This window comes from Poeciliopsis prolifica, unplaced genomic scaffold (genome assembly GCF_027474105.1).
Source record: "Poeciliopsis prolifica strain line A6 unplaced genomic scaffold, Auburn_PproV2 SCAFFOLD149, whole genome shotgun sequence".
In the NCBI taxonomy this organism is placed as follows: domain Eukaryota; kingdom Metazoa; phylum Chordata; class Actinopteri; order Cyprinodontiformes; family Poeciliidae; genus Poeciliopsis; species Poeciliopsis prolifica.
In genome coordinates, this window is record NW_026562524.1 from 66,543 (window position 1) to 84,352 (window position 17,810).

A 17,810-nucleotide genomic window follows, 5' to 3' on the forward strand; every position below is an offset into this window, starting at 1 on the left:
GAAAAGATGGATTCTCTCTGCCAGTGCAAACCTGAGAGAACCAATCAGAGCCAGGAGGCGGGTCTTAGTGCTGTCAATCACCCTCAATCTCTGATCTTCCTGCAGCTTCTGATCTGATGACGTGGGGTAACTGACTAAATGTGTGAATGTGTGAGGGATTCTGTTGGTGTTTGGGTGCAGAGGAAACAGCGACTCAGTCGATTCGTTTTGTTTTGTTTATTAACAGCGACAACAGCCTCCATGCAGAATGAGGGAACAGTAAACTGCACAGCCATGTGCTTCTCAGCGCTCAGCTCACTGAGCCGGTGTGCTTCAGAACAGGACAACATATCCCACAATGCATCGTGCAGTCGGACCTGCACACAGCGTACAGTTTTCATAGAAAAAGTGACATCGTGCCAGAGAAACATCTCTAAAATATTCACACCCTGCTTGTAAAACTGCGACACTGAGAGGTAGACAGTCCGTCTAGAAAAATAGAGATATGGTACAAACATGGAACTCCTCAAATATAGAGCTGCTCACATGGAGATATCAACAACAGAAGCACGACATTCTGACGTCGACATTCACAGAGTCTCTTTACGGCTTCATGCAGAAGAAACTGGTTTTATTTTACAGCAGGATCCGTCCTGCAGGGGCGCACTGCCCCTTTAAGGCGGCGGAGGCCCGGTCGGCTGCCGGGCCAGGCCCGAATCCGAACCCTCAGGGCACCGCACATACGCATGCGCCTCCCAGCACACCGGTGTGACGTCACATGTCTCTCCGGTTGTCGGTTCAAATCCGAAAAGCTTCCAAAACTCCCGCAGAGGGAGCGCGGGCCTGAGTTTACACGCCGGGCGCGTTCAGGGCCAGAGAGTACGCGGCCATCACTGCGCACGCAGCTGCTGCTTCACGTGCACGCGCCCGTGCCGCTTCCTCTCGTCGCTGCGCGCGAACCTCTTGCCACACACGTCGCAGGAGAAGGCTTCTCGCCGGTGTGCGTGCGCGTGTGCGTGGTCAGGTGGTCGCTGCGGCTGAAGCTGCGCGCGCAGATGGTGCACTGGAAGGGCTTCTGGCCCGTGTGGATGCGCACGTGCCTGTGAGCTCGTCGGAGCGCGAGAAGCGGCGCTCGCAGCCCTGCACGGAGCACGGGAACGGCTTGGGCTTCACGCCGCCGCGCGCGTGAGCTCTGCGCCCTGCGCGCTGCTGCTTAGGCGCTGCGGCCGCGTGCACGCTGCTGATGTTGACCATCGGGAACGCGCCCTGCAGGAGGGAGGACAGCAGGTGCGCGTCCAGGGTGGATTGGGTGCTGCTGATGACGTAGTTACCGGATTCCCCGCTGGTCACCGGTAAAGCCTTCAGCCAGTCCTCCAGCTCCAGCGGCTCCTGCTTCACCTCACAGCCGGGCTTCAGTTCGCCCTGCCCGGCTTCGGAGCTCAGCAGAGACTCGATGAAATCAGCCATGTCCACCTGTTGCTCCAGAGCCATGAGCGGGAGCAGAGAGTCCGCTGCAGCCGGGAACAGAGCGTCATTCCCGGGCGTGCAGAGTTGGGAACACCCGCTGCTGCAGCTGGACGTCCCGAACTCCGATTTGATCATCATCGGAGCTGAAGCGGCGGCTGCAGGCGGCTGCGGCTCCGCGGCTGCAGGAGGGATGCTGAAGTCGGGGGCGGGCTGCTGCTGCTGCTGCTCCATCTCGGTGCAGATTCCCACGATCTCCGTGATCATGTTCAGGATCGCGTCGGCGGTGCTGCTCAGCCCCGCGGCCGTGGGCTCCGGCTCGGCGAAGAAGCTTCCGGTGTAGCCAAGCGATGGAGAGAGAGTGTCCGAGGAGCAGTCGCTGAAGTCGGAGAAGAAGTCTGAGTCCGAGGCGTCAGTTCCCGGAGAGAAAACTGCAGAAAGGGAGGGGGGAGGTTATTATTGCATAATGACAGAAACATTATGAAGATGCAGCTGCAGGTTGCAGGTTGCTGGCTGCAGGGCATGCAGCGGATGCTGGAGACTCACCTTGACTGAACGGTGATCCCACGTCAGAGTCCGCGCCGTCGCTGGGACTGGATCCCACGCTGTCCACCCAGGCGCTGCAAGCGTCCTCAAACTCAGACATGAAGCTGTCGCCGCGCTCCAGAAGCATCCTTTTCTCAGGTTTGATGATTAAATCCGGGATTCCCCCTAAGAAGCGAGGCGTTAATCCGTTTAAGCTGCTGATGCTGCCGGGCTGAGAGGCTGAGAGGCTGAGGATGCTGAGGATGCTGAGGATGCTGAGGATGCTGAGGATGCTGAGCGCTCTCCGGCTCTGCCTTTTATACTCTCCGTCTCCAAGGTAACTCCCGTCCTGCCTTTGGTCGACACCGGCGCGAGGGATTCCCCCCGCCGTGCCACTTTCGTAGCTGACCAAATTTGGGCTGCTTCCGGCTGTGACGGCGGGTATCCCCCATGCCTTAAAAGGACAGGCGGCAGAGCGACGTGGAGGAGCGGAGAGGGGTTTTCTTCACTGCGGCAGAGAGAGGTTATACAACCGCGAGAGGACAGGAAACACGGGAGGGAGACGCAGATCGCGGGTTTTGGCGCATTTCATGGGACTTCAGAGACCAAATGTGTTTCATCTGTTGAGTTGGAGATGCTCACACCGAGCAGACAGACGAGGCTGGATTTCAAAGCACAAACAGCTGATATATCACTGAAAATGTCAACTCGACGTCAGTTTTTGCCGTCGCTTATGGCGCCCCCTCCAGTGCGGCGCCCGCTGAGCGCCTGTCACAACTTTTTGGTTCAGCACTGCAGACGCATCTCTGGCCCAGATGTGACATTCCTGCACAGCCATGCAGCTGCTGGGATGTGGTCGCCATGGAGACGGATGGAGGATCCAGGCCTTGTTACATAAAAGGAGCTGGATCATCAGAACCTGCAGAACTCCTGGTTCTGTTGGATCATCCTCTGAGATTCACATGGTTCTCATCCCCCCATAAACCTAAACAAGCAGAAGTGTTACATAACAGGGAAGGCCACGTGTTCCCCTAAAAAATATATTTTTATTTCAATAAAACTAAATTTAAACCCTTAAATTGGTCAGATGGAACTTTTCAATCTTGTGCATCATTTAATACATAATAATATGTGAATATTAAGATATGTTGTCGATCAGTTGTAAATGTGGGCGCTGGGCCACAGAGGGCGCCAGATCGATGGCAGAAAATTATTTCTAGTTTCCATTTTCTGTATTTAAAGCCGTTTCAGAACTTATTCTGTAAACGTATTTTCATCTCGTCTTCTTTAAGTATTTCAGACACAACAAAAGTCACATCAAATGAGCGCAAAGCTTTAATTTTATTTTACCGTTTCAACTTCTAAAGCAAAACTTCAGAATGACATGCTAATGGAAAGATTGGATCAAAGCAAACCGAGGTGCTATAATGGCGTAGTCAAAGTCTAGGGAGAGATTTAACTGATGTTCCCTGGTGCTTTGCATTAAATCGAACTGAACATGTTTTGGAAAGAAGAGAAAAAACGTTCAGCTGATTGGTGGAGACCAACCAGCTGCATCTGCAGAGAAAGAGTTACATACAAATTCCCTCCACACTTTTCAGAAAATGTTTAAATGGTGTCTGATTTTCTTTCTGATCCACTTTCCTGCTTCGCTTTGTGCTGATTGATCTCATAAAACCTCAATATGTCCAGGCAGCGGTCAGCGATACAATCACAATAATGATCCAAACTTTTTAGGTCACGGTTTGGCTACGACTGTGTCACAGCATTTATTGTCCCCCAAACACAAACACTGTTTCAAAAAGATTCCTGTTCATAATAATCTTCTTTAGCACAATAATCACATAAAAAGTGATTTAAATCCACTACATTTAATCATATTTTGAAATTATTGATGCTTTCTGTGACCAAACAGTGGAGAAAATAGTGAAACTGAAAGACAATTAATTAGGAATGAATCATCATTAATATATAATCAATGTTATCAGGATAAATGTTAAACTTCAGGGTTTTATAGTGTAAAAACTTCTGGCAGATTTTTAAGATAAAACTTTGGATCAGATCTTCATTTTGACCAGAGGTGTCCAAACTATGGTCCAGGGCCATTTGTGGCCATAAAATGATTTTGTTTGGCTCCCAAAAACAAAATGCAACAAATTACTAAAAAAATGAGAAATTCTTTGTTTTTCTTTTAATAAGATGAAAGTCTGAAACCCTTCTATGCTTCAGATCTTTAATGACAAGCAGATTTCATTTTAAAATCTTTATTGTTGAGGAAGAAAAGTTAAAAAATAAACAAAACATAATAAACATTTTTGCATTTTTTTAGTAAATTTTGTGGCTCAGCCGTTCAAACTTTCCAGTTTTTGACCGATTTGAGCTTTAATGTGTCACTTTTCCAGGATTATTTAACTAAAGCGACAGATCGCCTGCTGGGATTATGCTGAAACATGAAGCAGAGCTTCAGCATCAGAGCTTCAGCATCAGAGCTTCAGCATCAGAGCTTCAGCATCAGAACTTCATCATCAGAGCTTCAGCATCAGAGCTTCATCATTAGAACTTCAGCATCAGAGCTTCAGCATCAGAGCTTCAGCATCAGAGCTTCATCATTAGAACTTCAGCATCAGAGCTTCAGCATCAGAGCTTCAGCATCAGAGCTTCAGCATCAGAGCTTCAGCATCAGAACTTCAGCATCAGAGCTTCAGCATCAGAGCTTCATCATCAGAACTTCAGCATCAGAGCTTCAGCATCAGAGCTTCAGCATCAGAGCTTCAGCATCAGAGCTTCAGCATCAGAGCTTCAGCGTCAGAGCTTCAGCATCAGAGCTTCAGCGTCAGAGCTTCAGCATCAGAGCTTCAGCATCAGAGCTTCAGCATCAGAGCTTCAGCGTCAGAGCTTCAGCATCAGAGCTTCAGCGTCAGAGCTTCAGCGTCAGAGCTTCAGCATCAGAGCTTCAGCATCAGAGCTTCAGCATCAGAACTTCAGCATCAGAGCTTCATCATCAGAACTTCAGCGTCAGAGCTTCAGCATCAGAGTTTCAGCATCAGAGCTTCAGCATCAGAGCTTCAGCATCAGAGCTTCAGCATCAGAGCTTCATCATCAGAGCTTCAGCATCAGAGCTTCAGCATCAGAGCTTCATCATCAGAGCTTCAGCATCAGAGCTTCATCATCAGAGCTTCATCATCAGAACTTCAGCGTCAGACGCGTCGCGTGTTTCACCTCCAGGTAGATGTTTTTAGCCGAGACGTTGAAGCAGCACCTGTTGTCAGTTTCTCTGCTGCCTGAAAGAGACGCACCAGAACCGCTCTGCTCGCCTCGCCTCGCCGTGACAACGCGCTATATCAGGACAGATGATGGAAATGTGTGTGTGGGCGCTGTTGCCATGGCGGCGTGCCTCCGCCGGCTGCACACACAGCGCCACCGAGACGCTGCAGCGTTCGGGCTCTAGTGGCGTCAGCTGCGGCGCTGATTCACGTTTCTTAAAGTCAATGGATCAGTTCAGACGTCAAGATGGCCGCCATCAGGGAAACGGCAGCAGGAGAGAGAGCAAATGTTCAGGCTGGTCTATATTTAGCTTCGACTCAAACAAGCAGAACTCAGCCAGAAAACCCAAAATATCAGCTTCACAAAGTCTGAAATGATTCAACAGGAATCATAACTGAGAAATATAACAACACAAACTGAGCAGGAAACTAGGAACTATGAACGCACCGATCCGCCTTTACCACTACTGACACCGATATCTGAGGATCGGACAGAACCGATATAGAAAACACAGTTGACCTGATTTCAAACTGCTTCTTTTCTTAACCTGAAACATAAATGCACCGAATTACCAATTTATTGAATCACTGCATCAGTGCAACACAATCAATTACAAGCTGTTGGTTAAACACGTAAAACTTTGATTGATCCATTTGCTAACATTCTGGTCCTGGTCGGGTCAGGAGGGGCTGCTGCCTCTCTGGCCAACGACAGGCGGGGTCACCTGGAGGTCATCAGTCTGAAGCAGAAAATTAGGAGAACAACAACAAATTTAAAATAATAATCTGTCAAAAACAAAACGTTGATTATCTTCATCAGCGTACAAAAACCTTTCAGATATTTTAGAAAGTTAAATCAGGAATCCTGAACATAAAGTAAATAATGAATCATGACATAAAGCATAGAGTTAGACTGAATAGATCTGCACTTATAGAGCATTTTCACTGATGCCCAGTCTAGAATATAGAACAGACCCGAGTCCTGAACCAGAACCACAGAAGAGAACGACCCATTCAACTGACTCACGGGTCAGAACGGTTCTAATGTAAACCATTTTATGTCTCCAGACTAAAATGGGTCAAAACCGTCCAGAAAGAACCAATAAACCCGACCAGAACCAGTCCAGGACTAACTGGGTCAAACCGGGTCTGAGGCAGGAAGGAAAACCTGGTGAGTCGACAGACGGAGCGGTCTCCTTTAAGGTTTCCATGGCAACCTGTGGCATTCAGCCTGATAACACCAAGGCCACCTGATGAAGGAACACACACACACACACACACACACACACACACACACACACACACACACACACACACACACACACACACACACACACACTCAGTCATGGTCAACCATCTGTCATAACAACATGCAGGCGTGACCTCTGACCTCTCCAAGGTTCCTCCCTGTCTAGTTAAAGTCAGGGTTCTTCGTCGCCGCCTCATTCTCCTCTTCCTCGCTGCAGCCATGTTGTCCGCTCTGCTGTCCTCCGCTCCCCAGCTCTGCTCCTCTCCCTCCTCATCATCGTGGTTCTGCTGGTTCTGTTCTCCTGTCGGGTCGGTCAGGAAGCCAAACGTCAGAACTCATCCGGCCCGGTTCGGGGGCCCGGCCCGGTTCGGGGGCCCGGCCCGGTTCCGGGTCCCGTCCCCTGCCTGCCTCGCCTCCCGGTCCTGGGCAGCCTCCCTGGCTGGGCGGAGGCCTTCCTCCTCACCTGCTCTTCACCCAGCTGACCTACAGGTGAGTCTGAGACGACGGGTCGGTTAGTCACTGGTTAACTGGACTAACTGGTTAATTATCATAGTTTGAGATACGAGTTAATTTTCATAAACATGTTGAAATGTATAAAAATGAGTTAATCATTAACATAACTGGACCAATTACTGTGTACATATTGACGAGTTAACTTTTATTGACTCTGTTCAAGATAATTCCACAACTAGACTACTAGTTATCTTTGGGTTGGTAGATTTCCTTAACCAGCCTTCAGGACTAGTGGTTTGTTAAACTCTTTTTGAGATTTTTGCTGAAAATGACGAGTTAAGACTTGAACCTGAACTTAATCATGTTTAATTAATATTTGTAAAGACTAGTTAGCCTCTTAAAGCAAAGATTGATGCGGATTTGTTTGTGGCTGATGAGATTCTCAGGAAGAAAAGTGTAATCCTGGGCGGTTTGATGACCTTTGACCCTGTGCTTGTCTCCGAGGTATGGGCCTCTGTTTGCGCTCTACCTCGGCCCTCACTACACGCTGGTGGTGAACAGCCATCAACACGCCAGAGAGGTGCTGCTGCAGAGGGGCAAGGACTTCGCTGGACGTCCTGACATGGTCAGAAACACCGAAATGTTTCCCTGCTGGAACCGCGCAGCCGCGCCTCAGACACGTTTATTTGGAAATGCTTTGATTTTACTGGATATTTAAACAGATTTAGGTTTTAAACTCTGAAGAAAATAATTGTAAGCAGGACTATAGTTATTGTTCCCAGTGGAGTGAATCAGTTGTTTCATTTCTTCTTTTTCGTCACTGTAACATTGTCCTGCAGCGCCCCCTGGCCTTTTCCAGAGCAAAACATCATTAATGATGAAAGAATATTGTGAACTCAAGATGCTAACAGCTAGCATTCAGTGCTAACATTGACAGAAGATGCTACTGTTAGCAAAACAACGGCGGGGTCAGGAGGTCATAAATGATGCTTTGTGTTCATGTTTCCCACAGACAGAATGATCTGATGCTAGCAGTAATGTTACCAGCTAAGCTAATGTTACCAGGCATTTTGAAGCGGTTCTGTTGGACTGAATTAAGATTTAGTCAGTGACCGAATATTTGGACTTATCCAATTTTAGCTTTAGCACTCTTAAACCTGGACTGCAAAATTGTTGCAAGAAACAAAAATGGCGGATTAGTGAAACTGGTTTACCGGAAGTCATTGATCAGAAATAGATTAACACATAATTGTAAAAAATCTAAACCAGATTAAAGCAAATGAAACTGTTCAGCTCTCCAGCTGGAAGAGCTAATCCAGCTGTTTTATGTTGGACTGGGTCTTTCTGCTCAGGTCACCACCAACCTGCTGACCCGCGGAGGAAAAGACATCGCCTTCTCAGACTACTCTCCTCTGTGGAGGTTTCACCGCCGCCTCGTCCACAACTCCTTCACCCTGTTTGGGGAGGGAACCAGCCGGCTGCAGGACATCGGTACCGACCAGATCCACCGCGGTTCTGATCCAATGATAGAAAAACAAGCTTCAGGAGTCACAGCGGCTGATTTGACCCATTACTGCTCTGGACAGTCTGTGGGAAAATAACCCAAAATACTGAATATCTCTTATAAAAATTAATCCTAGTTAAGATACATGTGAGCAGGAAAACTATTTAAAACCTGAATTAAACAACCTACAGAAGAGCCTGCTTCACAACAGAATGAGCTGTATTTCAACAGCTTTGATTTCAATCCCAATGAACCAGCAGGGGGCGCCAACAATCCAAATTCAGAAATTTTGAGATTATTTACATACATTTTCTAGAAAAATTATGAAAATTTCTGAGATCCAAAAGTTGAACATTTTTCACTTCTGAAACTCAAAAAGTCTAAGATGTTTGACGATCTGAACTCAGAACATTTCAAAGTTTATTTTAGAGAATCCGTTTAAAATATTTTGTATTTTCTTCTTGCAAATTTTAGACTTTCTCAGAAATCTGAGATTAATCTCAAAATATGAGTTTTTTGGTGGAAATGTACACCTTGTATTTACATGCTGTACATTCAAGCAGCGTCGATTTTCATCCAGAACTCTAGAAACATTTAGAAAAAAGAAAACCTTTAAAGTTAGTAACTTTCCAGGATATTTTTCATGTTTTATCCATAAACATTTGAACTCCAGCAGCGACTGTAACATAAACGTCTGTGCAGTTCTGTCTGCGGTGGACGACCTCTGCGTGGAGCTGCTGTCCCAGGGTCCGCGCGGCTTCGACCCGTCTGCCGCCATCACCAGGGCCGTCACCAACGTGGTCTGCACCCTGGTGTTCAGCAGCTCCTACGGCCCCGGAGACCGCGAGCTGCACGAGGTGATCGGCTACAACAACGGCATCGTGGAGACGATCGCCAGCGGCGGGCTGGTGGACATCTACCCCTGGATGAAGGTACGACTGGGGAGCCAGAGGGAAAGCAAAACTATCGAATAATATGACGCAATCATAGAAACAAAAAGTAAGAAAAAAGGAGTAAAAATTGTAGAAATTTTGAAGTGAATCTCAGAAATGTTCTAAAAATAGAAACAGTAAATTAAAATCCATAAACAGCAGCTGATTGATGCATTGGGTCTAAATGAAACTTCAGCTGAATTTTAAACGTTTATTAGAAATGTTCCTCCATTAAATCTCTGAACCCTCTTCCTGTCCTCCAGGTGTTTCCTAACAGATCTCTCAGTAAACTGAAGGAGTGCATCACCGTCAGGGATCGACTGCTGACCCGGAAACTGGAGGAGCACAAGGTGAAAACTTTAAAAAGCACCAGAGACCAACAGCTCCCCCTGCAGGCCGCAGCGCTTATTACAGCGCTGAGCTCTTCACTTTTCCTGTCCGGTGGGTTTGCAGGCGGCGCTGGGTGACGGTGACCCCCGTGACCTCCTGGAGGCCTTGCTGAAGGGTCAGACGGGCAGTGGGCGGGGTCAGAGGTCACATGGGTCAGCAGAAGAGGGAATAACAGACGACCACGTCCTGATGACGGCAGCGGAGGCGTTTGGAGCCGGAGTGGAGACGACGTCCACGACTCTGCTGTGGATCCTGGCCTACCTGCTGCACCACCCAGAGGTCAGAGGGCAACAAACAACATTTCTGTGGCTTTGTCTTTGTTCCACCAATCAGAGCGCAGATGTAAGCAAACAATAACCTACAGTACTGATCGTTAAAATCTCAAACTCAGTTGCTCCTCATGTTGGAAGAGCAAAAAGGAAAGAGAAATTTTATGTCTTTCATTCTCAAATTACATGAAAAAACAACTTAAAGTAAATGAACCACAATGACAGAAAGATCATTTTCATCCAATCAGCTTCTTCCCTGGATGAAAAAAGAACCAATCACAAGCCACAGGTCAAAATACTCCAGGAAATGACAGAAATGACCAAACAAAAAACTGCAGGATTTCAGAAAAAACACAAGAAAATGTGATACACTTGAATTGAATTATGTAGCCTAACAATATGTGGTTAAAGAGGAGCGATGATCCAAAGTTCACATTTTGGACATTTTTGTTTTTCCTTTTTCATTTCTCCAGCCAACCAGAGTGCTTAACGAACCAGAGTGCTTAACGAACACCCAGACATTTTTTTGGTAATAACTTCAATGATTTTTGGTGCCATTTCAAACATTGTTAAGTCACATTCAGGCTCTACCCTGTTACCTAGCAACCCAAGCTGTGCTCCAACACCTCTGGTCAGCTGGTCTTCCTGCTGGCCAGGCTGCGCTACATAATGGCTGCTGGAAGAGACACGTGTTTCTGTGTTTATTTACCATCCAGGAACCACTTTCTGCATTCTTGTTGGCTGTGCAGGAGGCTCCACCTCTGCTTTTCAAAGATGTATGGTGGTGTAATTGTGCATCTTTATGCAGACATTTACACATGCAACAATGAATGCGTACAGAATTTTCACATGTAAATGCAGACAGCAGGTATGCTGTAAGGTTGTGAAGCTGTGCTGAGGTAAAAATGTATTGAACATGTTTAAATCCATCCTAAGCTGTCGAGGACAGGGAAGCAGCTCAGCTGGTGGATTTCAGGTGGCTGGAACCATTTCTGGCCGTTCCCAGTCGACCAGTGTCGGTTAGAAACCGGTTCCCAGTCGACCAGTGTCAGTTAGAAACCGGTGATGACCCGGACGTCCTTCAGGTCTGGGTTGGTACTGTCGGGTCTTCATGGCAGGTCCAGGAGCGCGTGCAGAGGGAGCTGGATGAGAACGTGGGCGGTGATCGCGCGGTGACCGTGTCGGACCGCGGCCTGCTGCCCTACCTGGACTGCGTCATCAACGAGGGCATGAGGATCCGACCGGTCAGCCCGGTTCTGATCCCACACACCGCCATGACAGACAGCAGGTAGGTCGATCACACGGCGCAACGCTGAAAAGCTCAGAGTTTCCTGAAAACCCGTTTTCTCTCTCAGCATTGGCGGTCACGCCGTGCGCCGCGGGACTCGGGTTTTGGTCAACATGTGGTCCATTCACCACGACCCCCGGTTCTGGGACAAACCGGACCTGTTCAACCCAGGTGACTCAGGAAAACCCAACAGATCTACCAAAACAAACCCAACAGAAACACCATTCACACCTTTTCCTCTCCTTCTAACGTAGGTCGTTTCCTTGACGACAAAGGTCAGCGCACCACACCCACCTGCTTCCTGCCGTTTGGGGCGGGACCTCGGGTCTGCGTCGGCGAATCGCTGGCCAGGCTGGAGCTTTTCCTCTTCCTGTCCTCTCTGCTCCAGCGAATGAGCTTCAGGCTGCCAGACGGGGTTTCCCCGCCCAACTTGCAGGGGCGTCTGGGTGTGGTCTTACAGCCGCTGCCTTATAAGGTGGCAGTCAGTCCACGCCCAGGCTGGGAGGGCGGGGCTAAATGACAAGGGGCGGAGCCTACAGCCACAACAATAAAACTACTTCCTATTTACCCTTTACTGAATATATGAAAAATAAATATATTATCTCATTGATATATATATATATTGATGATCTAAAATGTCATGTTTTCATTTGCTATATTACAACAGAAAACCATCATAATCAACAAATAGATTTACTGAAATAAACATTTCAATTATATTCTAATTTATCATTTATTAAATTACAGCCTGCATGTGATTTTACCATAAACAGTCATCCCCTTCAAAATAAGAGCATGAGTATAAATCTCTAGCTACTTCACTAATTTTTTTCACCCAAAATTTTTCAAACAGTCGAGTAAATGAACATTTTAGAACGCATCTTATTATTTATTTAGGGGAAGCTAAATGTGTGAATCGTTTCCAAATTTAGCACTAAATTAAAAATAAGCTTTGTTATAAATAAGGTACTTTAGTTTTTCATCAAAATGTTTCAGCATTAAACTTACAGACAGAAAAGTTTTAGATTCAACAGTTTTATTATATTTCCACACGTTTAGAACAGGCTGGTTTAGTTATGTCACACACACACATACAAACATCCACACACACACACACACACCAACTATTACTGCTAATAATACTAGTTAGTGCTCTTGTCATTTGAATATTACAGGATTTAATCTTTTTAAATCTTCTCCCACAGACTCAGCTGACAGAAACGCCAGTGAGGAAATGAAGGTGGAAAAAGACAAATTAGTTAAAATCCTGTAAAGAGGGAAGAAACTGGCCAGTTATAATCCTGGTCAACTAAAAGATCCAAAAAAGTTTGTCTGGTTCTGGATTTTAAGGTCAAGAAACTGGTCTAGTCAAATCAAACCAGTCTCTAAACCGACCAAAATTAATATTTAATCCAAAACTGTATTATAAGTGTTTATTTCTTCAGTTTCTCATCCAGTTTGGGGGCTGATGTTTTCCATTTACGGAACAAAAATTAGATTTCTGCTGTGGCAGAATAACAGGAAACAGGCATTGCACAGCACCAGTCAGGTGTTACTATATTTAGCCTTGAATTCAAGAAAAAAATATCTACATTTTCAGTGAAAATCCAGTCAACGTGGAAATAGTAACATATTTCAGTGACATAATTCAGTAGAAATAAGTAATTTAGACTAACAGACATAAAGACAAGGTTTCCAAAGCAGGAAGTCCTGGAATCAGCTTTAATCAGTCACTTTCCCCTAAAAACGCTCAAAACCAAGACAGAAAAGACAAAGACTGACTTTCTCCAATTACGAGTCGTAACTGATGCCAATGGTTCTGGTTGTTTCCATCCGTTTCTGTTAAAGATCGACGCTCTAAAGCGTTTCTAATCCAAACCCAATCAGCTGATCTCAGGTCTGCTCAGCCTTTGAGAACCTAAATTACAGACAAAGTTCAAACGAGTCCCAAGTCACTCAGCTATAAAGCCCACAGTCACACAGAGCAAGAACAGCTCGAAATAATGCTAAGTAGTAACAGTAGTCAAGTATAAATGGCACTCGGAAACCAATGAAATATATAACATTAGAAGTTCAGGTAAACAAAAAACACCGTCAACCACAACATCAACTACAACATCAACAGCTGGGCGTCGCTCTAGAAGCCTCGAAGAACTCGCCGCTCTCACGCCGCCGCGCCGACTTTCAACCAGAAGCGTCTTCCTCCAGGACCAGATATCTGGATCTGTGGGATCGCGAACCGTTTCTGTGGCAGGACTTTGTGCCTTTAATGGAGTCCCACTAGCTTATCGCTCATCATGTATCGGTGGCTCTGTTGAGTTATCCATGGATCAATGCAGCATGAACACAGGGTCTAAAGGTCAATCAACCGGACTGAGTCTCTCCGTTCACTACAGTTGGGTGGATGAATCCATGAGGTGATGAGAACCTTCACTTTCCCTCAAACACAGGACCTTTTAGCTTTACTGCTGGAGGAAACGTCTAATGTTTCATCAAACTGCTGACATCACTGATCTTTCTCTCACAACTAAAGACTTTTTAAATTTGCTCCTACATCGATGGACATTTCAGAAACAGGAATGAACTGCTTACAGGCTGGTGAATGGCAACAACCATTGATGATGGACGCAGAACCAGTGAAGTCAGGGTAGTTGTGGGCCCTGTGGCACATTGAGGTGTTCCCACTGGGCCCTCTGTGGCCGGTCGAGACGGACACCAGTCCCTCATGACCTTGTAAAGATGGGTGGATGCGTCGCTTGCTTGATTATATCAACACAAGTCTTGACCAGGTGTTGGACTGGGAACCTGCTTCAAGTGTCTCTTGTCTGTTAACCTCAAGAGACGGATACCAACGCCCCACAGTAGGATGGAGCATTTTTCCTTTCCTCAGTTGAACAAAAACGCATCTAAAAACTTTTTATCAGCCTCATTTGTAAACTTTTTGCACCAAGGTAAGAAGTGCCAACTTTGCTGAAAAGTTACCAGTTGGGAGTTACCAGTAAAGTCAGGGGATCTGTTGACCCTGTGGCGGACTGGAGAAGCCCTGACCCCCACACTGACCGGTAGAGACAGACACTCGGCTCTCATGCCCTTTACGGATGATAAATGGATGCATCACTTCCTAATAGATTGGATTGTATCAACATTTCTTAACACTGTGTTGGACTGGGAACCTGCTTCAGATGCGTCTCATCGTCTGACTGTAGGAGACGGAGACCAACCGCCTTCAACTCGAAGAAACGTTTCCCTTTCAGAGTTGGTCAAAAATGTTTCATCAGCTAAACATCAGTCTGAGGCTCAACAGCAAACTTTTCCATCCCAACGTTTCTGATGCTGGTTTTCACTTTTCTCTGGGTTTATTTACTCTTACAGAATAAAAATATTGCTCTTCATCTCTTCCTACGGTGAGCTGAAACACTGCAGCATGTACAAAACAACTACTAACTGCTTCATTGATAAAATATACTCCGTCTCTATGTGTCACAAAATATGTACACTGGCTTGTCTATCAAGTTCACAATGTACGAAACACCAACCTAAAAGTAAACCAAACGCTTTAAACACGTTTGCCGTGACTGATTCTTTTAGAAGGCCTTGAAATATCCACTTGCTCTGCAATTTGTTTTGTATTATTGTTCAAATCTGCTAAATTTAAGGATGTAGGAGGGGCGATTCTGAATGAAGAGATCCAGAAAGTGACAGAGATCGAGGCGACTACGGCGCATTGTTTGATCTGACCTCACACTCCGAGAAAGAGACAAAGACGGGACGATGACACGATCCGCCTCTGCTCTCTTTGGGGCTTTGTTTCGCTCTAAAAGCAGCCATTGTTTGTTTACATTCATGTAGGAGCTTTTCTCTGCTGAGATGTCGACGCAACACAAGCCGAGCCGTCCACCTTCAAGTTTTCCACTCGCAAACTGCAAACCTGACTGCTCTGCTGACAGACCCGCCATCAAACCCAATGAATCAGGCTCCCCTCCGTCAATCAGGCGCTGTGAATCATCCACCTACACCGGTCCCTTTTTCAGAGCAAGCCAACTTGTTCCCGGCACATTTCCAAACCTCCGTCATCATCCAAGACGGCGGCGATGGAAGGTATCGCCGCCTTCTGAACGCTCGACTGTTGAAAGATGCTCATTTATGGGCAAAAGACAGAAAGCGTCATTGCCTGGAAGGCCACAATTTCAGCCTGACACGTGTGCAGCTTTTATGCCGTATTTGCGTCACATTATTTCCTCCCTTGTGTGCAAATTTGTGTAGTTTGGATCGATGCTAACCATTTTTGACTGTTAAGAGGATTATTAAAATTTGTTGATGCGAGTCAACAAAGACTGGGTTACAGTGTGATTTAATACGTGTTAAAGAGTGTGCAGGACATGGAGATCTCTTAGGAAGGACGATGAAGTTTCAGCTTCATCATCCTGAAATGAAACAGACGCCTCTAAATCTGGTGAACGTGGCACCAAAGCCCATAAAATGACTTCCAAACCAAATCTTCTCGTAACACCGGTGCCTTCATCGTCAACCACAACGCTCCAGAAGCATCTTCTCAGTTTTGATGGCTGCCTGGCGTACTCCAGGTCAGAGGGGGAACCGAACCATCGACTTTCATCGGTTACACTTTCTCCATGACGATAATGACTTTCTCTTCAGGGGTCGACGTGGTGACGGAGGTGGAGGGGTTGCACAGCGTAAGTTCGTCCCCTGTGCTCAACCGACTTCTTGCAGGACAATCCACGCTGTCGTGCATGTCCGTGTCTCCGTCTTTCTCCTCTTCCTCTTCTGCATCCTCGTCCTCCTCCTCGACTCGACATCTGCACACCTCAATGCCGGAGTCACCGGTGAGACGGCGGTGCCGGTACTGGCTCTCGTCCGCTCCCATGTCGTCGTCTTCGTCCTCCTCTCTGTCCCAGCGGCCTGCTCCTCGTCTCCGTCCTCCCAGCACGCCGGTCCGGGTTCGAAGACGTCTACGCACGGCGAGAAGACGGTCTGTTTCGGTGGAGACTGAGTAGCGCGGGGTGACGGGGAGAGGGAGGACGCATGGCCGGAGGAGGAACCGGCTCTGTCGGACGGGTGGAGAGCGGTGAGGGGGTCCAAGAGTAATGCTGGTGCCACAAGAGGAGATCGGGGTGAGGATGGAGAAAGAACCGCAAGGGGCGACGGAGAGGACATGAAACAAGTTTCAGACTCAATCGTGATTGCTGGACAAGAAGAAGAGCTGTCTGCAGGAACCGGAACCAGGGTTGGTGATCCTGACCCAGAGCTAAGACTTGCCTGAACATCTGAAGGCAATGGTGCGAGAAGGTTTGACTCACATGAACCACGCAGTTCTGGACTCAGTCCAGAACCGTTCACAGTCAAAACTAGATTAGAGTGTTGGGAAGGCCCTGACCCAGGACTCGAGGGAATCTGAGCCAAACCCGACCCGGGAGATGGTTCTAACTTCTGAGTCGATGGAGAGGAAACGGTTTGCGCAATCGAACCGGGGCTGAGATTCAAATGTGTTGGTTTTGGAGTCAGAGGGGCGGCAATAATGGCTGAAGTACAATCAGACAGCAGTGGTTCTTGGTCCCTGGTCGGGTTTGGAGACGCTATAGTTTGGGTCGGGGTTTCAGGTGCATCGGCTGGCACAACGCTAACATCCTGATCAGGAGTCAGGAGGCTGGCAGAGTCCGTTTTCAAGGCCATAGTTCTGTGAACGTCTGGAGCTGATGGGGTCGAAGCGGCACCGGGCGGATCAAAAGTTGTCGTCTGAGAATCCAGAGTCTCCAGAGCTTCGACCGGCCCGCAGCAGTCAGACGGGTCAGCTGTTGGCGTGGGAGGCCCTGACAGACTTCCTGTTCTCGTGACCTCAGTGGAGGGCAGCTGGACGGCATCGAGCCTCGGACTGGGGAGAGGACTGGAGCTGCTGAACACCGGAGAACACGGAGGAGGCGTGTGAGCTTTCCAGGAGACAAAGCTGCAGCGGTGAGGACGACCTCCGAGCCAGGTGAGGGCTGAGACGGCGGCGCCACGTAACAGTCTGGCGAGGGAGGGAGGAGTCTGTGGCGTCTTCGCCGCCCTCGATGTCGACGGCCACCGCTGGCCTCTCAGAGGCGAAGCGGCCCTCGCTGGCCGCCAGGCAGCTGGCTGCAGCCGCTATGGTCTCCATGGTGACATCAAGGGTGAGGGGCGTGGCCTCGCTTGGCGTGGAGGCGTGGCTTGTGTCGGTCTCGTAGGTGATGGGCGCTGAGAGCGAAGAGCTACATGGAGAAGAGGGGCAGCAGGAGTCGCAGGAACAGCTGGAGCTGCAGAAAGGTCAAAGGTCAAACATCTGACAATCAGCTCAGCAGTTTTTTTAAAATATTTTTTTACACGTTAAAAATGTCTCTATGTTTCTACCATGTAGGAGATTCTGCTCCCAGTGCTCCCAGTCCTCACCACAACAATGCAACACTTAGTCAGAAACAACCAATCAGAGCCAGGGGGAGGGGCTTAGACTGTCTGTCATG

The 17,810-nt window shown here is 47.6% G+C and overlaps 1 protein-coding gene and 1 pseudogene across 1 annotated transcript; one reads left to right on the forward strand and one right to left on the reverse strand.

The window, feature by feature from the left end:
* Nucleotides 1-380: 380 nt before the first annotated feature.
* On the reverse strand, nucleotides 381-2,495 carry LOC129355869 (early growth response protein 1-like; annotated as a pseudogene).
* A 4,114-nt stretch (nucleotides 2,496-6,609) lies between these two features.
* On the forward strand, nucleotides 6,610-12,653 carry LOC129355868 (steroid 17-alpha-hydroxylase/17,20 lyase-like). Its single transcript, XM_055025486.1, is given in 11 exon segments — nucleotides 6,610-6,724; nucleotides 6,727-6,909; nucleotides 6,912-6,969; nucleotides 7,438-7,558; nucleotides 8,286-8,424; nucleotides 9,140-9,369; nucleotides 9,633-9,719; nucleotides 9,823-10,038; nucleotides 11,147-11,316; nucleotides 11,384-11,487; nucleotides 11,571-12,653. Coding segments are annotated over 11 exon segments (1,599 nt in total). The 5' UTR covers nucleotides 6,610-6,699; the 3' UTR covers nucleotides 11,837-12,653.
* Nucleotides 12,654-17,810: the final 5,157 nt, after the last annotated feature.